Source organism: Ornithodoros turicata, chromosome 1 (assembly GCF_037126465.1).
Source record: "Ornithodoros turicata isolate Travis chromosome 1, ASM3712646v1, whole genome shotgun sequence".
Taxonomy (NCBI): Eukaryota; Metazoa; Arthropoda; class Arachnida; order Ixodida; family Argasidae; genus Ornithodoros; species Ornithodoros turicata.
This window is the reverse complement of record NC_088201.1, coordinates 55,157,856-55,184,361: the sequence shown is the minus strand read 5'-3', so window position 1 is coordinate 55,184,361 and position 26,506 is coordinate 55,157,856. Positions and strand designations below refer to the sequence as shown.

Below are 26,506 nucleotides of genomic sequence, written 5' to 3'. Positions count from 1 at the left end.
CATGCTCAGAAAACCCAAATATAATTGTCTGCAATCAAGTACGCCTTACGTGTTTATTTCCAGGCTAAGACACACACACGCGACAACGCGGATCCGGGACTTTAGTGCTTCAGTACGTCGCGATAGTAGCCCCTCAAGCGCGTTGTGAACGAACGAAGACTCGTCATTCATTCCGCTTCTGCGCTAGGCTATCGGTGGATCTCTCAGTGCGCTTCAGGGGTCTAGTATTGTAGTGGACACTTGGGGCAGTTGGTGGAACAAAAACTTGCGCCTAACAACCTTTTACTCCTTCATAAATTTTACTCGATACAAGAAAAATAAACCAAAACGCCCGTTTGCCTATGGGAACGACACAGGAGTCATTGTGCAGCACGATTTCGGCCACGTAGTTCAGTCGTCCTACAAAATAATTTTTTTGAAATAGTTTGGTACAACGTAACTGGTTTCAAAACGTGACCTCTTCGCTCTTCGATGATGCAGCTTACTAGGGTTCTTCGTTTTTGGGCTAAACCCGATTTTTCACGATAGTTCCCCCCTGAACAAGCTTTCAAGAATTCGGGTAAAATCCGATATCTACCCGAAATCCTTGTGGTCCTTCAACTTGTCGTTCTAGGTAAACCTCGGAAAAGTGAATCATAATATCAGCAAAGACAGCTATTTGTGACAGTCTATTTGTCCTCCTCTTATAATCCCCTTCTGCAGGAGAAAAAAGACTAGCATTTGTGGGGCTCGGACAAGTGTTTGAATACCGCGGTCATTCACTGCCCCAGTTCCGAGCGGAAATATAAAGGTTCTTCTTTCTCGTCCCAGTGTAACAGCAGTGACTTGTTTCATATGAGAGAACTGTCATCGTTGTTTCATATGCCTTTCGTTTCACCCGAAAATCCCCGGTGACATATCAGAGATCGTAGCGCCCGATTTCTCCCCGCGTTCTCGTGTGTGAATAGCACCCGATTCCCCCACCCCTCCCCTCCGAATTTGAAAAATCAAAACCCGAAAACGAAGAACCCTAAGCTTACACCGTGGGTCAGGGCAAGTATCCTCAACGTAAGGAGAACTACGCTCTTACCATTATGCTAAGTACTCTGCCTACATAGCCGGACATATTCACAGTGCACATGTGCAGCCATCAGTTTGACCGACCTGTGCTTTCTCAAACTCCATCCTGTCACTTACATGTGGGCCACGCGAGCTGCTGCTTTTACTGCAAGAAGCAGCGGAACGTTCATTGCAATCCCCTCAGGAAAAACCAATAATGGAATATAGTTGGCGCTGCGCACGCTTGGCTCGCAGGCGCGCGCTGTGTAGGCAGCTCTTTTATATCCATTCTTCTTCCAAAGCGCCCCCTCGCTTGCGCTCGTTGGCTCAACGTATTCGGGTTGCGAAGGGAGCGTTGCATATCAGGCAGTGCACGCGCAGACAGACAGCACTCTAATGGAAGAGCTGACTGTGAGCCTTTAGAAAATGACACAATTCCGACAACGAACCTATTAATTATGCACGTTACTTTAGGCAGAGAAAACTGCAAGTTTTGTTTTCTTCACTCGAATGTACAGGGTGTCCGCTCCAACTGTGGTCAGACATTTTTTTTATTTTATAGGGGAAACGCCTTTTCTCAATTACAATAATTGGCGATATATTATCGGTTAAGTGGACCGCCTTATGGCCGCACTAGCGACCCCCAGCAGCGTTGCCCTCATTAATTTTCACTAATGAACCTTTTAATTACGAAAGGTCGGACCAATGACAACATCTGTTCCCTTTGGTGCGCTGATGCCGATGCAGTTGCGTTTTCAGAAAAAAGTCCGAGCCAACACACGCGAGGAAATGGCCCCGGAAAAACGGTAGATTTGGAGACCTTTTTTGTCACTCCCCCAGAAATACCCTCTTCCTTTGCCCTTAAGTGCGAGAGAGAACGGGCATTCCTTCTTTTATCTCCCTCTCATTTAGGGGCAAGGGAAGACCGCGTTTCTGGGGGAGCGACAAAAATGGCCTCCAAATCTGCCGTTTTTCCGGGCCCATTTCCTCGCGCAGTATTGGCTCGATCGTTTTTCTGAAAACGGCAAAGGCATCAGCATCAGCGCACCAAAGAAAACATATGTTGTCATTGGGCCGAACTTATATCTTTCGTACTTAAAAGGTTCATTAGTGAAAATTAATGAGGGCAGCACTCCGGGAGGTCGCTAATGCGGACATAAGGTGAACCACTTTGCAAAAAATAGATCGCCATGTGATTGTAACTGTAATTTAATTATGTTTATGAGAATGCAGTTGTAATAATATGTAATCATATTCATAATTAAATTACTTCTGTAAAGTAATTTTTACACCTCTGATTGTAGGTCGACCCTAGATTTCTGGACAATATTGCTGAATAAAAAGGTCGGCCTGTGTTGGGAGAAGTGCGGTATTTGGTAGGATTGTAATTAGAATATAGCTAGTGGATGGGTTGAGTGGGTATAAGGATATGCATTAGGAACAGGGAAAGTTCTTTAAAAATCTGCGCAAGTTGCATCTTCATCTGAATGCAGCCTTATCCCTAGTGCCCCCCATTCTCGGAGACAGTCCTCACGCGCCTGGAATGAACAATGCAACACAGCAGCGCAGTTCAACGCTGCAGTGAAAAGCTTTGTGTTCCGCTGCCTTGCCGTTGTACAGCTTGGATTGAGTCGACACTGCTGTTGATACTGCAGATCTTTACTGCATTGGTAGAAACAGGCTCAAAGCGAGAAGTTCCGTGTGCCAAGGTCATTTTGTACCATTCTTTCAATGCATTTTACTCTTCTGGAACATAATTGTAGGACATCCCTGTTGCCAATATGCTTTGTGGACTGCATTATGCCAATAAGAAAGTCCGGAGGAGTTTATTTCTGATGTGCGAGAGGCTTCTGAAGGACAGCTTTTTCTGAATGGTCAATCAGTCCTCTTCCTTGGGACGTACTAAAGAAGTCCAGTATCTCTGGAACATTGAGGACCTCTTTTTGACACAGCTCCATTCGAAAAATGGTGCAGCTTCCTGATGTGGGGTAGGGTAGCCAGGAAGTGCTGTACACACCTCTTTTGATCTAAATGCACAGATACATTGTCGTGAGTAGTATACCTCTGATATATGATAACCCGGGATAAATGTTTCAATGCTTGCTTGCTTTGATCCGCAAAATATGCGACAAATATGCGACCAGAGGCTACTCATTGGCACGCCACTATTGGACGATAGAAATTTGAATTCTGAACGTGCAGAAGCGTATGTACGACTACCGTAGCAGACGACAGCGATAGCTCCTATGAAAACGCGTAGAATGATGATGATAATCAACCTCAGAATGAAACATCTGTGGAACGTCCATCGCTTGTACAGAAATATTAAGGTAAGCTGAAGTACAAAGTATTGTAGAAATTGAGGAAGCAATAACTGGGACGATGAGAAGCGCCACCGCTAGCTTCCAAAAATGCGGTGCAGGGAAGGGGGTGCCCACGACATGATCGATCGTTATAATCTAGTAAGTCGTGGTTCATTCACAGGATCGAAAAATTCACCAGAAAAAAATCTGTTGTATTCCGTTGAGTAGCAAAAATGCTTTTATTACAGAAATGATGCCATATGTAGAATAACGGCAGCGGCGTAGCCAGAAAAATATTTCGGGAGGGGCTCTATAGGTATTTCCCTAGAGGAGGACTTCCCCCTCATTTCCCTCTCCCAAATGCACTACCAAAAGTACCATTTCAGGCAGGGGATTTGAACCACCCCTCCCCCTGGGTATGCCAGTGAATAACTGTATCATAACCGTATAACTGTATCATCATGATTACTGAATGAAAGAAAATATATTGTGGGAGTCTCACAAATCCACAAAATCTCACAAATCTCACAAAAGTCACACAAATCTTACAAAAGTGTGGCTGATAACTAGGGTCCCCTGTTTTGGTGTTCATATTTTCCAAGGTATTGCGAGATAGTGCGAAGATAAGTGGCACAGACAAGTTATCCTGTTATTTCATTATGTTATAAGCCAATTCAATCTTGTACTACTGTAATTTGCTTTGGCGTTCATGCTTACCGCGTTTCGAGAGGTCTCAAAAATTAAAAACACAGAAAACTCTCCCGATAACCTGAGGATTAGTTCGTTTTGAAGACACATGACACGATGCCTCCTCGCATGCTATCGCTGTCATAAATGGAACCATTCATTGTGTTCACGAAGATTGCGTTCAGTTTCATGAGGTTCACTTCAGACGAGGTTCTTTGTGCGCATCTAGTTGAATATGGCAAGCCCAGCGGTTTTTGAACAAGTTTCCCTGATGTAGAACACAGACGCGATTGGTGCTTGTCCTTATCATGACCTCGAAAGGATTATACGTCTGCGACCTTTTCCACCATAAGGGTGGAGATCCGGAGAAGCCTCCACCCCGTGCTAGGGCCTGTGGATTGTCAGGTGTCTCAAGTTTAAGAAAAGCATTTGCAAGATTTGCAATGGTCAGCACTTTGCCTTCTTGCACTGTTTCTGGATAGTTTCCAAAAAAGGAAAAAAGAAGGCAGCCCTGTTCTCTCTCTGAAAATTAGACATCAGAGATGGAAGGAGTGTACTGTGTAGCAAGGCCATGGGTGTAATTCGATAAAGTTTCTACTTTGGTGCCATGATAGTTCACAGTTTAGAAGAAGTAATCTCAGATGTAAGAAACAGTAGTTCCGGCTATAACAGCGTCACTTCTCTGTTCGTACATCAAGTACGACGTAACGAAATAAAGCTCTGCAACATGAATTTGTCTTTCGCAACCCATAACCATGTTTCAGCGAGAAAAATTTTGATTTTGCACTATTTTGAGCTTTTTTCAGTATTTCTGTATTTCCATAGATTGAATAGGAATCTAGTAGATCTACTGCAATTTCAGTAGATCTGGCAACAGTGCTAGCGTTTTGCATGAGTAACCAAAGCTCATTGCTCATGCAAAACCTGAGCTTCAAGTGGAACAAACACGAACTCCATGCAATGCTGATTGTTTTTCAAAACCAATGCATTGGTCAGTTCTCCTAAAGGGAGTTCCATTCAATTGAAGCAGGCTGAAGGACCTCACCCTCTAACTTGATTTTTGGGAAACATTTGTGCTGCGTGCCTGTGTAGTCACAGTTCAGTGAAGGTGATTATGGTCTTCTTTGGAGCCATTTCGTAGGTGCTCAACAGACATTAAGGATCGCAAAGCCAATCCAGTCGAACTACTGAATTATAAATATTAGTGTATGCAGTTGCATAGCAAAGCATATTTCAGGGCATGTCTTAAGCTGTACATCTGTTGCTATCCTTCAGGATGCATAGGCATCTTTGCAGCAAATTCTCAAACAAACAGAACACATCCTCCAGTGACTGTGCACAGTGAGTCAACTGAAATTTAAGTGTTAATGGAGCACTTCTGAAAGGTTTTCTCGCGATATTATAACAGCACGTGGGAGCAACTTCTTCCAGCAATCAAATCTCATAGACTGCCTTTATTGTAAAGCAGCTTTGGTCTTGGGAACACTTTTCAGAAATGTGCTCGGTGGGATACTACTGAGGGGAAACATTTGATGTCTACTAGACAGCTGCTTAATGATTTGTTTGATTTTATTTTTCCAGAAAAAGAGCGTCAGAGGATCATAATCCACATCGCGGACGTGAATGACGAGCCTCCATACTTCATCAACCGGCCGATTCCCATGCAGGCTGTTGTACAGTTGAATGCCCCGGCCGGCACTCCTGTCTTCAAGTTGCAGGCGAGGGATCCGGACACGGACCACAACATCCGATACTCCATTGTGCGAGACAGAAGTAAGCCTTAGGATTTTTCTCCGTTCGCTCTGGCGTTTTTCTCTGGAAAGCAAGAACCACGGGTGGAAAAAGGCAACACTAATTTCGAGATAAGCAGCACATTATTTCGCACATTATTTTGAAGGGACATTATTTGGAACTTGCGTTGCCTGTCTGCAAAGCCAGCACACGAGTGTGTGTTGGTTTTTCTATGCACTAGTTCCAGTTAGAATGAAATACCATTTTTTTTTGTTAAATTTTAAAGGGACAATAAACAGGTATACGAGGCGCACTTTTTTAAAGTACATTGTGATACGTTGCCGACGGTGAACGTTAAAAAAAAAAATGTTGTCGCAAAAAAGTAAATAATGGCTCCAAACCGGCTGAATATTCGCTGCACTCTTTCGTCCTCATGTCCCGCCCTGCGATATCCTGGCGACAATAGCGACACGTCATTTTGACGTCGCGCATCATCAGCCATTTAGAATGCAGGACGCTTATACATTAGTTTTGTTGTAATATCGAGAAGTGAGGTCAACTCTAAACATATTCCCCCTTGTCCAATCCAAGGTAACCAGTTCAAACTGAACCAAAAACCCTCAATATTCTACTTCACATGCGCACTATGTTTTCTGTGCTGTATTGCTCTGCGAGGTCACCGCGATGTTCCCGCAACCGGTGCCCTCGCGAGCTGCAGCTTGTCTCCGTGGGGTCCTTCATTGGCTAGGAGAGCAAAATCTCCCCCACCACCTGCGCCTAGAATTCGGTGTTGCTATACACTGAAATATAGTGACGTGACCCGGTTCCAAGGATAAGGAGAGGCTCGCGCGGATTATGCTCTTTGAATGGCATTGTTTCGTGTTAAAGACGCTCACAAGAAACAAAAGAATTTCATATTCGGATATCGTGAGCTACGTTTTTTCATTGAGCATAATAATTGGAGAATGTTCGTCGACCTGTTTTGTGCCCCTTTAAAAAAGAAAAGAAAAATACAGTGAATATGAGAACTACACACGTTTTTCACCTGACTGACACCACATCATAACTGTAGGTATTGATGTTGAACCATTTTACGGTGTGTCACTTCCTAAATACCTTTCCACACTGTAGCAATGCAGTCTCAAACATTACTTCGTCAATTTACTGTGCACATTGGCACATACATGAACAATTGATCTTGAGTGTGACATACTGGGCTTCACTGTTGTGTCAATTGTCTCTTATTCTTCGACTGTCTTTTGACGTTTTTTTTTTTTTCATCTGTGAAATTATATTAGTGTATCTCTCTGCACTGCATGTTATACTTGTGTGAGCTTCTGTCACTGGCAGGCTTTTGATATCTGGTATTGTGTGAGCTTCACACATTAAGGCAAAGTATGCTTAAAAGCCTTCTGTTGGTAGGGTGCCACCTAACTTCCAGCTTTGAGGGGTGAACATCCATATTTTGGGAAGAAATTCTGCATAAACTGCTTAAAAATTTTAGTTCATTGCACTCTTCTGTAAAAGCAAAAAGAGGAGGGCAAAGAAAAATAGTGTGGTGCAAAACAAGCCTGTGCTATACCTAGTCTACACTACACCAATAAGCATTTGTGTGTAATCACATTGGTTGTCAACCGTGTTATTATACAGAATTGCCTTGCATTGCTTAATTGTAGTAACACATTGGGTATTTATCTGCAGTTCTTATCAAATGGCACCTTTTATTTAGTATAATCCACATAGCATTGGTGTATTGTCATCTTTTCCTGTTTCTGTTGGAGTGAATGGCGATCAGTTGATGAGAGCAATAGGAGCGTAAAATAACTGCGAAGAAAGGAGATGAAGAATATGCTCTTGTCCTGTCTCACCCTCAGTAGATTAAAACTTTACATTCCCTTCCACATCTGAAAGGATGTTTGTTACACTTCCTTTGCTACCCCAAATTCTAGTGTTACTCATCCCCGAAGCTTGCACTTCTGTATCTTCATGGATAAATCTCCTGTTGCATGAGAAAATATAGAAGGTATTAGATGAATCCATGCCTGTTTCAGGAGTTTCTTGATACTGAATTCCTCCTCCTACATTTCATGATAGTAGTGTTGGGAGGAAAAAAAGGAAGAGCTTTAAGCTAGCCAAGATAAAGCTAAGCTCAAGATCACTTTGGGAAACAAATTCAAACTTGGCACCTGAGGCAACAAATTCTAAAATGTCTCATTCACTATTAAAAAGTGTCTTCGGATGATTTCTGATATTGACAAAAATTATTTTGTCGACCTTGTCTTTTAGCGCTTAGGTTGACATGTGATTTTGTCATTCTGCAGGCGGGAACCGTTTTGAAGTGGACCAGCACTCTGGGGAGATAATAACTGTGGGTGGCGCGCCTTTTATGCTGGACAAGGAGTACGTACTGTATGTAAAAGCTGAGGACCTGAACGGAGTAGTGGGTGATAGGCAGCATCAGTCTACCCCAGAAGAACGCCTCTCTATCGTGGGAGGCAAACGTCAGCCACAGTTCTACGTGCCTTCCTATGAGGCAACCATCCCAGAGAACCAGAGGAAAGACTCTGAGTAGGACACCTTCCTTTTTCACTTTCTCTCATTAGAATCTTACCCTTCCAGCTGTGTGAACAAGGAGTACTTGTAGTTCCATACAGGTACCTCTCGTTCTACATCTATGAAACTTCCACTTGTTTTGCTTAGAAACTACAAAGTAGGCAAGAGTGTTATCGCTATTGTGTAATGAGGCAACAAGTAGTTGAATAAAAGAGCACACACAACTGGACAACACAGCACGGGTGTGTGCTCTTTTATGGCACTATTGCCTCCCACAAACTTGCCAAACTTACACTTAGTACGGCCACATGAAGTTGTGGTGGAAGAGAAAAATTTTGTTTGTATAACTTACAATGTATTTCAGCATCATCGAAGTTAAAGCCAAATCTTTTGCCGACCGGGAAATCCGCTACACGCTGCGTGCCCAGGGCAAGGGAGCTGGCACGTTCAATATCGGGCCTACGAGCGGAGTCGTCAAGCTGGCCAAGGAGCTTGATTACGAGGACCTGCGCCAGCCCAAGTCCTACTCCCTTATTGTCACTGCCACTGAGGACTCTGGAGGATTCTCTACCTCTGTGGAGGTGCGTTGTAGCAGAGAGGCTGTGCCGCGTAACATAGGCGTGAAATAAGACCTCTGGGCTGTTTGAAATTTGAATTGAAACAGAATAGGCCTTGGTGTCTGGTGTCTTGATCTTTTGGTCTTAGTCTGCACAGGAAACCTGACTCAGGACTCCTGTGCAGTACAAAGTGTACCATCATGTTAGAAACTGCCTGCAGTGATGTCTATGCTGCACATGATTACAAGTAAAGTATGATGCACCATGCCACTGGTGTTCCATCCACAGGGTGACAGCAGTACTCGCTTTTTCTTTTCTAGCTGACGATCAAAGTGACGGATGTGAACGACAATGCTCCCCGATTTGAACTGCCAGACTATCAGGCTCATAATGTCGATGAAGATATTGCAGTTGGAACGTCTATTTTGCAAGGTAACGACCTTTACGTAATTATTTGTTAAATGCTAAGGGCATGTTCATGGAGGCCTGCAAATATTTGTAGTTGTAAAAATATTGAGTCGGCTTTTGCCGTCTCCCGAATGGGGCACAGATTACCCGCATATAGTGCAAGGTTTTTTTTTGCTTGAAGAAGTAGTCCTTAAAGACAGTCTTACTACTACACGCATTCTTCCATTATACGTGATACCCAAAATGCTGCGGTGTGATCACAGGCGCTAATCCGTCCTCTCTTCCCATCTTCACAGCTGCTTGTCTACAACAGTACTTTCGCTTGACCACACAAGCAGTGAGAAAGGGTGAAACGTTTCCTTTCGCCTTTGCTTGTCTGCTTGGCTTTATTACCATGTGCTTCTGAAAACGAAAGTGACAAAAAATGCTTTCAAGGCATGTGTCATAAATAGGGCCTGACTTTTTCGGGTTTTATTTTTGGCCAAATTCGGGGGGTAAATATCGGGTGATATTTTTCGTTTGAAAATTCGGGTGTATTCGGGTTAAATCCCATTACGGCATATTCTGTCGTCAGGAATTCGGGTGTATTCGGGTGATTTTTTTTGTTTAATAAAAATTTGTCTTAACATGGAACTAATGTTTAGCAATGTTATCAAACTTTATTTTAATGCACGCTTATGTGTGTGCCACGTGACCTGGATGTTTTCGGGTAGATTCGGGTTAAACCCGAATTTTACAGATTTCGTTCGGGGGGTAAATATCGGGCGGATACGGGTTTAACCCTAAAAAGTCAGGCCCTAGTCATAAAGTACAAAGTTTCAACACCAAGCAGCTGTACAGGAAAGTTGGGACGTCCACTAATATGTATGGATGAACTTCCCAGTGCTAGAGCAAAAGGCTAGCACAGTTTCCGACAATTTGTGTTGATGTTCTAGCCCTGCTGCGTCCAGCAGAGAAAATGTGCCATTGCAGAAAGAACTCGGGGATACCTACGTTATTTGCAGGCCTTTGCTGCTACCTTCTGGCATTCTATTTGAGTTATTCGGCAAAGGATGCTATCGTGTTGGACAATATTAGGCATCAGCAAGTCGAACATTCTTCTTCGGCATCTTCAATGTGTGTAACATCAGTCCTGTCAGCGGTACAACCAACGCATCATAATGCTGGGATGCAAGTCTCCCACATTTAACCATTAAAATGTTTTATGGTGTTCCCTTCCCGCAGTTGCAAACTTTCTCCTATGGCAGCACAAAAATTCCACCTCGCATTATATTAGAATGAAAACTTTCAATACAGTCAAACCTCGTTACAACGAAACGCGATATAACGAAATTCGCGATAGAGCGAAATAATTTGGATTCCCATAGAGATCAATGTAGCCAAAGAGGGCCATAGAGATCAATGTATTTTAACTCCCGCTGCAACGAAACACTTTTTAGCCGCCGCCTCGATACAGCGAAAGAACGATATACGGTTTATGACCCCAAAGCCGACTTTAGGGTTATGAAAACAAAGGGCGCAAGCAGCGTCCTGTTCCCGCGGCGAAAGATGGCACGCGCGATTAGGGTCGGGAGGAATCTGGTGCCTACAAAAGGAAGTTTGAGTCATTGGAAAGCTAGGAATTTTCTTCCGAGGCTTCTCCTTTTCGCGCTTGTTTTGAACTGACCGGTTGCAGCCAAGTAAAAAGAGCACGAGACGCAAGGCGCCATTGCGCGCGTGGGAAACGCTTCGTTTGTGTTGCGGCGTAAGTGACGAAATCAGCCTAGATGATTTTCTTGACGGGGACAAACATGCCGTAGCAACGGAGAGCCTTATGGAAAACACACTGTCATAGACGTAGAAGGTTTGTGGGAGATCGCAACACGATATGGAGAAAGCTGCGGTGGCTTCGGGGGCGTACGAACAATCTTAGTCTGCGTCTACAACTGCGTCTTCTAGGCACGATGCAGACGCGTATAACCGGCTATTTCACGCAAGAATAAAATACCATAGGTGCACTTTGGCGCTGTATTTGTAGTTGTTGTCATTTTTCACGAAAAACTTTTCCGCATCGTAGCAGGAGTTATCGACGCTTATGTCCAGCGCGCGCCCTCGCAAAGGTCGCGATTCGTGACCTTCAATTCGGTACAACGAAATGTTCGATACAACGAAAGAAATTGCAGTCCCCGTGGGTTTCGTTATATCGAGGTTAGACTGTACTTCCAAATATATACAGTAATCAACCACCCTGTTGCCTTCCTCACCGGATGTCGAGGATGATGTACTAGATTATTCCTTGTATTCCAAAAGCAAAAACCGTTGGCATACTAATCATTGCCATGCATCACGATGCAAGGTCTTCCTCCTACTGTGCACAAGCTCCTGATGATGTTCTGCATTGATGCAACCACCACTGCAATTGCATGAAATATCAACATCTGAGATTCGACTTTTGTCATGGCTCTCCAGGTGTCAGGAGAAGTGTGCTAGTAATCACCAAGCAACTTAAATGTCAAGTTGAAATGTGTGGAAAAAAATTGAGGTGTTCTTTATTGAAGTTGTCTGAAATATTGACATGGAAGTGCATTAGTTAGTTAGTTAGAATATGATGATACACAGGCGTTGTCCAAAAAATTTGTCAGCAGCTGTACTTAGAGAGATTTGCATGTGAATGCATGTGCAGGTCTGTTGCATCCCGATAGCTTGGCAAGATCAGAGTATACAATGTACAAACCCCCCAGAACAACAATAGGGAATGCTGCTTTTCTTTCTGCATAGTCTCGGCCACGGATATGGACACCGGGCGCAATGCTGAGCTGGTGTATTCGCTGGACAAGGACGACTTCACCATTGACAGCCGTGGCGTGGTCTACTCTAACAAGCGGTTGGATGCCGACGTGAACAACACCTATGTCCTGACCGTGCGTGCCACAGACCGTGGGGACACTCCGCTGACCGGCACAGCTACGATACGCATCTACACAGAGAACAAGAACGATGAAGCTCCCAAATTTAGTCAGGATGTGTACACACCAAATGTGGATGAGAATGCAGGAAAGAACACCCTGGTGACGACAGTAGTGGCCAGTGACAAAGATGGAGACAACATACTCTTCGGGTTTGTAAACAGCGGGACCACGTCGGGGATGTTCCAGATTGAGGAAAGGACGGGTAAGTGTTGCCATCTTTTGTCAGGGCCGTCTTAGGTACTACTGACAAGGGAAGGTTGAACATCTTTTGGGTTTTTGTTGTGCACATTTTCTGTCTGTACTGTAATATTTAAAGTGGAAAAACGAGCACTCAGTTTCGAGAATGATATAGAGAGGATCACAAATGAAGCACTATGTGAATTACTGTATCCTTTTGGTATGTGTACATTTGGTGGTTCTTTCTGTTTGGAACATCTCAGTGCTTGTTTTTTGTGTAACAGATACGTTTTATGGAATCCTACTGTGGAGTCTCATTAAGCCTTCGAAGGACCAAAGAGTTTGAGCAGAAGCTTTCCAGAACCACAATTTTTCATCCTGTTGCACTTTTACAAAAATATGAATGTATGAAGCAGCCTGTCCGTGTTGTTGGGTCCTTGTTATTCATTGCTGCATTTCACTTGTGTTATGTCATTCTCTATAATTTGCCAACAAATCTGTGCTTAATATGTCAAAGGTTTATGTGATACATGGGAACTGCTAATCAAGAACGAGGGAATCACAATATTATTTCTTGCCTTGAAGACAAGGCAAAACAAAATGTGACGGTGCACATGCCATGTTGACTGCGTTCATTGTTGTGCATTTATCATGGAATTCACCTTGAGACTCTCCGATATAACTGACAGTTTGTAGTGTCATGCATATTATCGATTTACTACATATTTGACATTCGCATCTTTTGCACTACTATCATGCACCATTGACATTGTTAAGCAATGACGTTTTAAAACTGTTGGCAATCAGGCCATATGCCCAACCAAACGAGGCAGCAGTGCAGAGGTCCTGCTGCACTTGGGTTCGCCACTATGAAATAGGCTACTTTGAATGGACCAGCCAGTTTAATACATTAACAGCCATACACATTACATCGAACATGGGGTGGTCCTGATTTACATAATTTCTTGGATTATACATTAGTAGGGCCCTGTGTGTTAGGGTAAAACCCATTAAAACCTGTTAAGACCTGTTTTTACCCTCCAATTTGCATCATCATCACTTAAACTAAAACCCAAAACAACCCGAAAGCAAACTCTGCGAAGTGCCAGTTCAGCCGCGACTATGGAGACTGGAGATAGCTAAACACTGTACACTCAGCACAGCTGTTCTGCATCTTATGTCAATCTAAAATGCGAGAAGCACTCTTTTTTGTTAATTTTCCACCCAATATTACCTGAGTTTACCCTGTTTTACAGCTCCTGAAATAAATTGAGTAACATTGATGCTTGGGCACAACACGTAGAAGAGTGGAAGCGCAAAAAATGACACAGACGAGTGAGCAGAGTAGGCAAATTAGCGCTTACTTTCAGCAATTGATGAAAAAATGACACACAAGATAGACAACCCGAAACAGGAAACCAGCACCAAACCAGTTGAATTATCAACCCCCCCCCCCCTTTTCCACGTACGCACGTACCCAAAGAGGAGCTCAAAGCAGACCACCCGTCATGCATGACGTTATGTCATAGCGCAAGAGGATGCGCTACTTGAGAATTTTAACTCCTTTTGTGACAGTGCGACAGACGGAGTGCTCACACAGCCTTGGCCTTTATCGTGTACTGCCTTAGCTTAAATTATTTCCCTAGTGAGTTGATTACTAGATTTTTTTAATATGGTACAAGCAGGAAACATTCGTTCACAACCACACTCTTAGCAGTGTCCAGCCAACCACCCGTCCCTGTTATTCTCAACATTGTAGGCATGCTCACAGAGACAGTCGTTACGACAACAGCTGGTCTGGGCAATATAGGCCTTACCGCATGACGAAGGGATATTATAAACCGCATTGGAGCAACACGCAGCAAAGGACTGCCTGTGCTTTGTGCGGTGCGACACGAAATTAGTGCGTGAAGGGTCAATGACCTGACATAATTTACTAAGTCTGTTAGGAGCTGAAAACACCACAGTCAACGATGAAAGATGAAAGTCACTGAAAAGGTTAGCCAGCTGTAGGGATCGAACCCACATCTTCTGGATTACAATTTGAGGCTTTGTTTGTATCTGTCCCTTGTATGTTGTTCCAGCCTCAGAACATCAGTTTCTCTCTTGTACCACAGTCAAGTTACAAGGGTCTCCTATCTTTTTGAGCCAAAGAAATATGGTGCACATACGGAATTAGATTCTTCTGCGGTCCGCGTTACGCACCGGGATGTGACATCTGGAAGACAAACGCTTAAAAAGGGCCTCAACGACTGAGGTTAAGAACTCACTGGGTAGCCAGTCCCTGTCAACCTTACAACCTGGTCCTCAAAACCAGCTTTGATTAAGCATGGGCACGTTCTTGTCAGGGCATTATTAAAGCACAAATTCACAATTGCCCCTTTTGATTAACTTAGAGTGTGATGAATGAAACGGTAGTAACAGCTTTTTAGCCCTCTGCTGGTATTGTCAGCAGATGAATTGATCGATTATTCCTGAAATAAAACCACATTTCCCCCCCCCCCCCCCCGATTTTCAAAAAACATACTAAAACCCTTAAACACAGGGCCCTATACATGAGCCATTCCAGCTGAAACCAGCCAGGGGGTGGCTCATCCTTCTTAGATTCTGCTGAAAAAAATTAGGCTTAGAGGTGTGTATGTAGGATAAGAGCTTTGTTTTCTCAAGAATTTGTTTTCTTGAACATTGGGGGCGTCTCGAACTCTTCCCAAACATGAAAAAGTGTTGTTTGTTTCGCGCATCATTAGACAGGAAAGGCTCGTCCTGGCTTACCGAAGGTCACATGAAACGAAAATAAATCTGGTGCCGTGCTGAGAGGTCATGAACGCAGTGTGTCTTAAACCAAGTTTGTGATTAATTTTTTACTGTTAATTTTGAGGATTATCGCAAACATGAAGTCGAACCTCGTTATAGCGAAGTCTCACAGGAGCCGTGAATTTGTTCGTTGTACAGTAAAACCCGCGGATAGCGATATCGCGTATAACGATATCCCTCGTAAAACGATGGTTCACGATTTTACCGTCAAAATATACATTGGTTCTATGGGGAAACGACCCGCGTATAGCGATGGAGACCGCGGTTTCGAGTATTCGTATAACGATGTTGGACGCTGTCCCGTGCGCGTAACCACGCGGCGATTTTCGCCGCGATAAGATACCGTAGAGTCTCGATGCTGCGAATCTCACGGGGTAGCGGAAAAAATTCGTATAATCCGAAATTCACATCAAAAGAATTAAACCAAAATAAAAATTGAGGCAAGAAAATAGACAGCGACTGTTCATTTTCCAATACTGTCAGTGAAAGAGGTAGGTGGCAACGCTTTTATGTCTCCGTATTTGGCCAATGCTGCTCAAATTCGCGAGATGATTCAAAAGGCCTAGCACGTGCTTTCCACCCGCGAGTCGCGCGACAGTGTTCTAAAGCGAGCTTCTCCTAGAGCACGCAGGCGTTAGGTGAAGCCGACTTGCGGAATGGTGACCTGTAGTGTTGCCAGAAGTTGTCCTGCTATGTTGTCTGGTTCCCTCCACGAGTTCTGATCGCTGTTTTCCCAAGCCACTGTGATGTCAAACAGCTTCGCTTTTTTTTTTAGCATCTGTTTCTTTTTCTTTTGCTACACGCGGGGTGGCGCGCGACTTTCCGGGGACGCGCTATTTAGGTCAGCCCTCGTTTAACGATGTACCCCGTATAACGATGGAATTCGCGATTACCGTCAATATCGTTATACGCGGGTTTCACTGTATCCGAAATTCGTACTAAAAGAATGCCTCCAGAAAATGCAGGAGATTGCCACTAAGCTACTAACAAGTGCGTGCACCACGCTGTGATATGATAGTCAGGCTACAACACAAAATGAGCACTCGAAAAAGCATATTTATTTGAAAAAGTCTGTTATCACTTGTTGCCTCGTCGCGATAGCATTGCGCACAACGATGTCGCTCACCTTGTCGAGACAACGAAGTCCGTTGCAAACATCTGCTTCTGACGCCTTAGGGTGTTCCAAGGGGAAGTCCTTGAATGTCCGCACCATGCTAAGCGCCTCGGCACTGGTTACGCGAGAGTTCTCCGTGCCTTTGTTTTCGCTGTCACTGCAGTCGTCATCACTGATTGCGTCAGTTCCAAACATCGTGTTTTGCGTGGTGACGGCAGCGATTATGTCACTGTCTGATAGCTCAGCTGCCACCACGACCTCGTCGTCGGCCAACACAAAATCTTGAAAAGTCACCTCCACCACCATTTGCAGACGCTTCCACAAGCTGGCTTCCACTTTGTGCCCAGCCTTGGTGAAAGCTTGCTTCGATGTTCTCCCTTGCTTTCAGAATCGTTGAAAGGGTGTTGGCAGGAATCCCGTACTTCTCGGCGACATTCTTCTTTTTCGTGCCGCTGTCAACATCCTGCAGGATCTGCATTTTCATCTCCAAAGACAACGCTTTCCGTTTGCGAGACATGGCGTACAAGGAGACATGGCGTAGGTGGTGACATCTCCAACTTCATTTTGAAACCGAACGGTTACAGAACAGTTCGGTTTCAAGATGAAGTGGGAGTTTGTCTCCACCTTCCTAGCAGTCCTCAGACTGTACCTTCAATCAACTGTGGTCGAGTTTTTGGGAGGAGTGTACTCACAAAGAGCCGGAGTTTGCATTGGTTCATGCTTTGCCCCCGTGCTCAGCAACTTGCTGCTGGCAAGATACGACAGGTGGCTTGAACGTTCCTACGCGATATGGGAGTCTCCAGGGTTTTCCAGTTTGTTGACGATGACTTGATCGTCTTTGACACTGAGAACGTGCCCGTGGACAAGCGCACAGGCCACATAGTTCTTCCAGCGCACCCTCTCACCTTTCACACTCACGAAGGAGTTACCAGTGGAACATCGACGAAGCTTCCTAGACCTCGAACTCTCCATCGAGCCTGACCACCTGTGCTGCACATGCGCCCCACGCTCTAAGAAGGGCCTTTTGCCGTTTTCGTCAGTCTACTCTAAGCTGGTGAAACGCAGTATTGCACTATCGGCAATGGAAAACGCCGTGAAACGCTCATGCCCACATCAAGTTCAGCGGAGCCTCCAGTCACAAGTTTTGAGGCTTGAGACTGCGGGCTTTCCCATTCAGCTGATGAGAGGCTTAGCTGAGGTTCTCCTCAGGAAGTTGCACAAAAAACACAGAGGCACTCAGGCATGATTGCCCATCCAGGATAGCGGCCATTCCATATATCCACACCATTTCCCCCAACATAAAGTTGCCCAGCGTGCCGGTGTTAGCGTTGTATTCACTGCACCTAACAAGTTAGGCGGGTTGTGTCGACACGTCAACAGTGAGGAAGCCGTTGCTTCCGGATGCAACAAAAAGCATGTAAGGCCTTTCATTCAGTGCAAGTATAATGTTATTCATGACGTTCCTCTGACTGCGCGAAGTCATGTGGGGCAGACAGGACGGTGTCTGAATGACAGGCTGCGCGAAGACTCATCCTCCCTGCAAACCCACACAGGCAGAAACCTGGCCAGGCACTGCCGCGATTGCGGATGCCGGCCTCGTTTGGAAGACGCACGTGTGCTTAGAAGCTACTCCGACAGGCTCGCCAGGGAAATTTACGAAGGAGCACAAATTCATAATAGAGGTGAAAGATGTGTCAGAAAGCCGTCAGTGGACCTATTGTACAAAGAGATTAGTTATCTTCAAGAGTGTTCTTGATTGTCCTCCTTTCATGTTCTTTTCTCCTTTTCGGTTTTGCCCCCTTTGGGAAGTAAAGCTTCAGTTGCTAGTGAGCGCTCTGTGTGTGCACTTGTTTCTTCTTCTTCGTGTCCTGTCTCTGCGCTGTTTTTATGTAGTTACGTACCAACTTGCCCAAATCGCCGCCTTAACCCACAATTATTATTATTACGAGACATGCCAGTGTCAGTCCTCAAGGTTTTGCCACCTTTTCTACCAATTATCGCAAAAGCCAGATATTATCTATGCTCATGAACTATTGCATAGAAATCAGTTAAGCCTAAAAATGTGAAGCTAGCCTGTACCCATTGTTTAAAAGATTGAGAATATCGACAGTACGTAAAAAACGTCACTTTTGAGATAGTCTTTTGACGTGCGTGATGTCTAGGAAGTGAAAAAAAAAAGTGATTTGTAGAACAGACCATCTCCTATAACACATTAAAAATCTACAGGTCTATTTTTTCTTGAAGAAGAAAAAAAATTGCGTTAGGGCATTCACATCCCGCTCTGTCAGGTGGCATTATCATACTTTGAATTAATTTCTCCTCACTGTTTTTCCACCACTGTTTTTTACGGATCTTCCTGTGCTAGTTAATAATAAATGTTGGTGCGGAGCGCGTTGGGACAATATTTCCGAAACAATCTATTGTAGTCTTGTTGTGCTGCAGGAAGCAAAAAAAGAAAGTCAGCATGTACACTGCCATTCTTTCACCGGAGATGGATGTTTTGGTTGCATATATCTGAGTAAAGGATATAGGCTCAAAGTAATGGCACCTTCTGGTGGCCTAGATGGGACATACCTTTTTCAACCGTATGGTGGAGACTCACAGCGCATGCACAAGTTTTCCTTTTTTCTTCTTTTTTTTTCAAGTTTTCTTTCGTCCAGCTGTGAAGGTGTCTGACTACGTGCACTGAATGGGTGCTGTAAGCTAGCCCTGCCAGCCTTTTAACGTTACTGCCAACACAGTCACTTGGCCCCGTACTGTGGGATTAGACAAAGTGCCACCAGGGATGTTAAGTAACTTAGTAAAAGTATCTGAGTATGTGTACTTAGATACTTTTTGTGTATCTTGAGGAAATATTAGATACATTTTCAAACACGCACGTCTGACTGTAACTTAATTACTTTTTCAGTAATTTGTATCTGTCTTTTTGAGTATTTTTTGAGTAAAAACAACGAAACACCGTCGCCGAGCAGAAGGTGGCGTGAAGGCGTCGTCGACACAAGGGATCCTCCATGCGCGTGAGAAGCTGCAGCAACCCGTCGAGGCTCCCTAGCCGACACCAGGCACGAGCTCCACTCCTCCTCGCCCTTGCTGCTGCGCACGCCTAACGCCCTCGCACTAGCACGTGACATTCCTTGTTCCTTGCCACTCCCTTGGCGGCCTTGGCAGTAGTGAAGAGAATGGCAGAGTTTGAAGGCGTCGACGCCACCTCGGGCGCAGACGCCTTCTGTGAGGCTGTAACTCCGAGCAACCTGAGCAAAGTTGCCTCCGTTCTGTCAGAGGTACCGTGGCCACAATATCGAGAGCATAAATTCATCGGAACGAAGGAGAACGGGAAGCTTGAGCTGAAATGTCTCCGCTGTGAGCCGAAGACGAAGTTTGTAAGCGTCTCACCTGTCCTTGTCTCGGTTACCCTCATGCAGTTTAGGCGTTCCTTTCAATGTTTTGCCCGCAATTACGTCCGATTACCCAAGAAGGGATGTCTCTGTGGCTCTAGAGTGATACCTATTATGAGCTAAAGGCGAAAGATATGGTCCGCGTACAGAATTGCAAAAAGTAACTCCACCCGTACTCGGATACTTTTCCAAGGTATTTGTAACTGTATCTCGGTATTTTTTCATGTCAGTAACTCTAACTGTAACTTAATTACTTTTGAAGCTGAGTATCTGTAACTGTAACACAGTTACTTTTGAAAAGTAACTTTAACAACCCTGAGTGTGAGTGTCACTCGATCTGAATACCTTCAGCAGAGCTTCCCACACGAACGAGTGCATGCTCAATGCAGTGCCAAGGCTTTTGAGTACGAGGCTCAAACTTTTACTCAACTTTTAAGCCGGAACTGTGTACGACGTTTTCTCGGCGCACTGAGCTTTGTGGTCGTGACGTCACTCCTGACGGCGAAACGTCGAGCCCACCCGCAAACGGCGTTTTTTGGATGCAGCCTAGGACCCGGCACAACGCTTGTGTTTGCGGCCCCTAGTGGTATTTGTCATCACGAGTGCCAGCTAGTATAGGCTGGCATAACATATGCAACAGGTATCGCTTGAAAAACATGCAGTATAACCTTGCATAAATGCGATCTGGTAACAAAAGGCGACAAACACGGTGCACCGACTATCGTCGTGGAAATCTCTTGAAATCTCTTGCTTGTATTTCTGCTTCCGTCCGCTGTTCTCCCGCTATGGACTCCCGCTGATGTAGCCATTTCAGTTCGTCAAGAAGAAATGAGTCACGACAAGAAACTGACGACGCAGGCACAAAAGCAAATATAATAAGTACTTCAGTTGGCATAACAAGATGAAGATTATATCATACTGTCCGAAACGTCCTACTGGGTGCAGCGATTTCTACCTCAGATGGAAACAGTAATCGATCAGTGTCTAGCAAGTGGGATGGCATGCCTTCTGTCGCACATTCCCCCCATGTCCCCAATTATTTTCTGTCCCGTTCCTGCCTGCAGCCCATTCTGTCTGGTCCACTTCATTCTGTCTTCCACTTGCGCGTACTTGGCGTCTGCTTCCACGCCGTCCATGCCAACACAGCTGGGCAGCTGTGCAGACTGTCGTTTCCGGCATGGCATGCAATTTGTCAAGACGGACACGTCGCTTCCTCTGCTTGCCGCTCAGATCTGTTCACCTCAGCTGTCGGCATCCCCGCTCGACGGCTATTGTTCGCGGAGCAGAACGTAAAAACGCCGAGCGCTCGGTGTTTTTGCATCCAGAAAACGTCGTGTGCTGGTTGGCCTTTATGTAAACAGGCCCAGATCTGTTCTTGTTCCATGTGCCCTTCGGTAAATCAGGCCGAGCCTTTCCCTTTTCTTAGATGAAGAAAGACTTGGAAGACGAAAAGCTTATATCCTACACACACACACACACGTCCCCGTAGGAATGCATACAATTTTTATCAGAAAAAATCTAGGAGGGTTGAGCTGCACGCCCGGCTGGTTTCAGCTGAAATGGCTCACATCATTTTTCCATGCACAGAGAGATGCTCCATAGCAATGATGCATATTTTTCTGCTTATACAGTTGGAAGACATGGCTTTCCAGACAATAGGTAGAATAATTCCCCAGTGTATACATTTTGTGGGAATTGGGCAAGCTGACACATATTTCGCAAGTGCTTTAATGTAATTCCATCATAATCAGTTTTTAAGGGTACTATAATTAGTGCAGTTCACATCTTTTCATCATTACGTGAGTTGTGGTTCTCATTAGACTTCTTGTTCTTCAGGTGTGATCCGACTTATCAATGGACCAATACAACTGGACAAAGACAAGTACGAGCTCAATGTGACAGCACGCGATGATGGTGCTTGTTGTCGTAATGGGGCCTTAACTCCGCACACCAGTACTGCCCTGGTTGTGGTGTTCATAACTGATGTGAATGACAATAAACCAGTGTTTGATGAGTGCCATACTTATGCCCCCAAAGTGGAAGAAGGTGCTCAGAGCGGTACCTCTGTAATCAAGGTATGAGTTGCATTTACCTTTATGTATGCTTTCAGTATCTCATTCCAATGATTACGTGTGCGATTGGTATCCAGAGATGTCCTTATTGAGTGTGGTTTCTGATGGCCTAGGTGAAAGCTAAAGATCTTGACAAAGGCCACAATGGGCAAGTTCGCTATTCCATAGTGCAGCAGCCCAACCAGAAGGGGACCAAGTTCAGTGTGGATGAACTTACAGGGGAGATCCGCACCAATAAGGTTGGTATTGGATTGACCTTCTCTCCTCCGTTTTTGCATTTCACTAGAAAATGTAACTGACTTATTGCTCTGTAGAACATGATATCAGCATGTTCCTTTTTGATGGTAGTACATGATTCTTGCAATGTTTCTTGCATCTAGAATTTCACTCTCTCAGCATTGTCTTCTGGAATTCCAGTGGATTTCTAGGATTTTCAATGCCTTCCTGATGCACATTCTTCTTACAGGGAGACAATTCAAAAGTACACTCAATATGCAAGGGATTTCTCTAAATGGTTTATAATGCAAAGGGGATGTATTCATGTAAAATGTTACCGGTAATCTAATTCTTAACATGACTGCATTTAAAATTTTTGTCTATGTGGGATTTTCTTATAACGTAACCATTTGTGATGAGTGAATACATTCATAGCCCCTGTGTGCTGCTGCTAATAGTTCAGTATAAACTTGCCAAGACCTTAAAGTTTTCTAATTGTAGTCCTGCATGATTAGAGCTATCCTTTTTGATGTGGGTGTCTTTGGGCTGAACTAAGAGAGAGTGCTTTGCAGGTTTTTGATCGTGAAGGAGAAGATGGCAGATTTGTCAGCGTGACTGTGAAAGCAACAGACCGTGGCAGCCCCCCACTAGAGGGCGTATGCTCCTTCAAAGTAGAAATCACTGATATCAACGATAACCCTCCACTCTTTGATCGTCAAGAATACAGAGAAAATGTAAAGCAGGACACGCAAGTGGGCATTCACATCCTAAGGGTGTCTGCTTCGGATGAAGATGCGGACAACAATGGGGCTATCGTGTACAACCTCACTGCCCCATATGACCCCAGCGATGTCGATTATTTCTCCATCAACCCCGACTCTGGCTGGATCAGTCTACGAAAAGCGCTTGATGTGAGTCAAATGGTTCTTTTCTTCCACCAAAAGTGTAGTTGTATTCCCCTGCTTTACCTGGCATGCTGGAATGAAGGGTGGAAGACTAGCATGCTGCAGAAACCCATATCTTGTGGTTCCTTGTGCAACGCGCACAATCCTTGGCTAGCACTGCACAGAAGAGGGGTTATTCTGTTATCCTGTGCTGGGTGCCAAGCCACACTGGTATATTGGGTAATGAATTAGCAGACCAGGCTGCTGCAACTGCAACTTCCAGTGACATTACCCCATTTGAAATCCCTATCCAAGATATCAGGTCAGCACTCAAGAAATCACTTTACGCTAAATGGCAGAGCTTCTGGGATACACAGACATGCAATAAACTCCACTTGGTCAAACCTCACATTCAAAGTAATGGAGGAAAATCAGGAAATTCAATAATTTCTACTGTATTTCAATATTTACACATTTTAATGCTAAAATTGGTTTTTACAGCTTGACATCCTAGCATGATCAAGCAACATTTTCGTTATTTTTTCAGAGGGACCAGTATCAACTGCGTGCCATAGCTCTGGACAAGGGAGTCCCTCAGCACCAGGCGACAGTGGAAGTAGTGATAGATGTGGTGGACCGAGCCAACAACCCACCAATCTGGGACCAGCCTGTTTATGGGCCAATTTTTATCAAGGAAAATCTGGAAGTTGGCAGCCGTGTGATCTCAATCAAGGCCAAGTAAGAGTCACTACAGAACTATATAAATTGTCTATGCCCTTGAATGTAATGCCACCCCTTCCGTTGTGACACTGGAGTCGTTGCTTTACATTGGAGGTGGTGTCGGCTTAATGTGAAGGGGGTGCAAGTGTGAAGGCACACCCATTGGTATCGATACTGAGAGCATGAAGTCGAAACTTGTGAAGACTAGAGGCATCTGAATGTCTGAAAAATTAAGTAGAAATTGGCTAGATTTCCTTACGCACAATAGTTTGAAAAATCTGATATTCAACATTTTGGAATTCAGAGTGTAGGTGAGATATTTGTATTTGGTTTGCAAATTTTGCTATTTGCACAGCTCTACACAGTTACATTCACTGGGATTTCACTGTAATCATTTTTTGTCAGTGTGGGGCATTGTTTATGGTTTCAAAGATAGGCCAATTTTTTATATTTGTACATTATTATTCACTATTTTCGTGTTCAGAATATTTCAGTACTTGTAGGTCCTTGGAAAAAACAGTGTTTTCTTACACCACTAATTCCACTTTGACAAATGTACAGTCACCGACCGACTTTTCGGACTTGAAGGAGTCATCGCGGCGAATTTCTGAAAGCGCAGCCTTGTCGTGGTACCTGTCCATCAGCATAGTAATGGCCGTAAGGATCGCTGCAGTTGATGGGGGCGCAACGGCAACATCTTCATCACTGTCATTGTCATGAGCTATCCTGAAGATTTGGAACACGTCTGAAACGGAGAGGCAATGCACACTAGGGGTGTGCGAATATTCGAAATATTCGATATTCGTACCGAATAACGGTACCGCGCTATTCGTATTCGAACCGAATAAGATTTCATCGAATACTCGAATATATTCGAAATTCCGCAAGCTGGCTACAACTCATGCCTCTGAGCGTTTGGCGAAGCCTACTTCACAATTCTGCGCCCCAAATATATCCTGCAAGGTGGCTTCACCTCATGCTGCTGAGTGTTAGGTGAAGCTTACATTACAGTTTTGCGCGTGCGGACGTGGCGATATTCTGCAAGTTGGCTTCGCCTCGTGTCTCCGAGCGTCAGGCGAAGCCTAGTTTACACTTTTGCCAGTGCCGCGGGGTTGCAGGCATGGTTTAAAAATGCGATTTGCGGGATCACTGAAAATTGCCACTTTTGAGAAATATTTTAGCAAATGTTGGCAGGGATGTCTAAGTTAGTTTAATTATTTTGAGCTTTGGCTGGACCAGCTATGATGGCATAGAAAGAGGGATTTAGTCACACAGCCAGCTACGTTATGTCTGGAATTACAATTTTCAGGACAATGCTAGCACAATCGTATTCATCAGTGAAATATGTGTATATAGTTTGCAGTCAGTCTCACCTGAGTCAACTGAGCACCAGTTTTCAATGAAAGCTTTTGCTTACTATTCAGTAATAAGCACATTTTTGTGTGGTATTCGACATTATTCGATTCGCTACTATTCGAAGATTTTACTATTCGATTCGTATTAGATTCAAACCCAAAAATCACTATTTGCACAGCCTTAATGCACACTCTACTAACCTCCACCTTCGCACATGCTGCGCTTCCTTTCGTGGCACAGTCCAAAATATTGAGTCCCAAAATGCACTGTAGTGAGTCTGTTTTGGCTCTTGCAAGACGAAAAGTAAAAAAAAAAAATGCTTGGAGCGAAATGGTTCGAAAAACCGGGCAGTCTGTCTGAATCATGGCCCGAAATATTGGAAGCAGAAATACAGTTGAACCTCGCAATAACGAATGTCAATTTAACGAAATCCTCTATTCAACGCAGAATTTCCGTCGCTCATACACGTCCCCATAGACGCCAGTGTACTTTTGCGCTCGATTTAACGAAATACATTCCTTTGGTCGCCTCTATTTAACGAAGTCTCTCAGCGGCAAAAGCCTTCAACACATGCTTTTCCCCCTTCACCACGAAGAAGTGGAGGGGAAACCGCGAAACCTTCCCTCTCCGTTGTCCTCACGCGCGATTTCGTTTGTTACTGCGGTTGTCACGTGCTGTAGGCATGCCGTAAAATGAGCGTGCAGATATGTGCGACCGCCGCTGTTAGTAATTTTCGGTACGCCGACACCATTTTGGACCTGTTTTCGCACATTGTTTGCCTCTCGCAAAGCCTAATGTGCTTTTGTTGATGCCAAAGACAGTAGGTTGTGGTTTTGTGCTGTGTTTACTTGCTTTTGTTAGCACCACTGATGCCAACGCCGATGGTGATTAAATAGGCACGATGCCACCACTGGTCGAAGTTCCATCGGCACAAACGTCTGGTGTACGTGATATGTACCCATTTCTCGTTCTTTTCGGTGTTCAACGACGGTGTATCTCGTTCCTTCCGGAACTGTTCATCATGTGCGTCATGAGCGCAGGTGAACCAACCAAGAAACGTCTATACGGGAGCGCGCAGGAGAACCAGGAGAAAGCAGTAGACCGGAGTTACGAAAGTTACGAACTCTCCAAGTGATATTTTGCATAAATTACATATTACCTAGCGTTATTAGATGAATAAAGCTCTATATTTTGTGCCCTTCACGTATTGATACCTGTTTTATGACAAATGGTGTTTTGCGGTACGCACGGCGGAGGTAGTGGCAGCGGCCATCGTTGTTTCACTTGGCATGTTCCATTTAATGAATTGCTCTATTTAACGAAACAAAGAATCAGCATTTACAAATTCGTTATATAGAGGTTCGACCGAATTTTGGGAGTCCTAAATATCGGTCGGTGACTGTGGTAGACCAGTGCCTCTGATCATAAAAGGAAGAAAATGTAATAAAAAAAGCACACAGTCCAGTGGTCTAATCTTGGAGTAAAAAAATCATTCATCGTTGTAACTTCATTTTTCACTCCAAGTTCATAAAA

The 26,506-nt window shown here is 44.4% G+C and overlaps 1 protein-coding gene across 4 annotated transcripts in view; it reads left to right on the top strand.

The window, feature by feature from the left end:
* LOC135378262 (neural-cadherin-like) overlaps window positions 1-26,506 on the top strand; it is a 366,541-nt gene that overhangs the window by 66,622 nt on the left and 273,413 nt on the right. For all 4 annotated transcript variants that reach the window (XM_064611240.1, XM_064611242.1, XM_064611241.1 and 1 more), the window contains exons 3-11: window positions 5,610-5,801; window positions 8,081-8,327; window positions 8,677-8,893; window positions 9,190-9,301; window positions 12,035-12,427; window positions 21,562-21,800; window positions 21,911-22,036; window positions 22,586-22,924; window positions 23,445-23,635. In XM_064611240.1, the coding sequence (XP_064467310.1) occupies window positions 5,610-5,801; window positions 8,081-8,327; window positions 8,677-8,893; window positions 9,190-9,301; window positions 12,035-12,427; window positions 21,562-21,800; window positions 21,911-22,036; window positions 22,586-22,924; window positions 23,445-23,635 (2,056 nt within the window). The remainder of the gene's footprint in view (window positions 1-5,609; window positions 5,802-8,080; window positions 8,328-8,676; window positions 8,894-9,189; window positions 9,302-12,034; window positions 12,428-21,561; window positions 21,801-21,910; window positions 22,037-22,585; window positions 22,925-23,444; window positions 23,636-26,506) is intronic.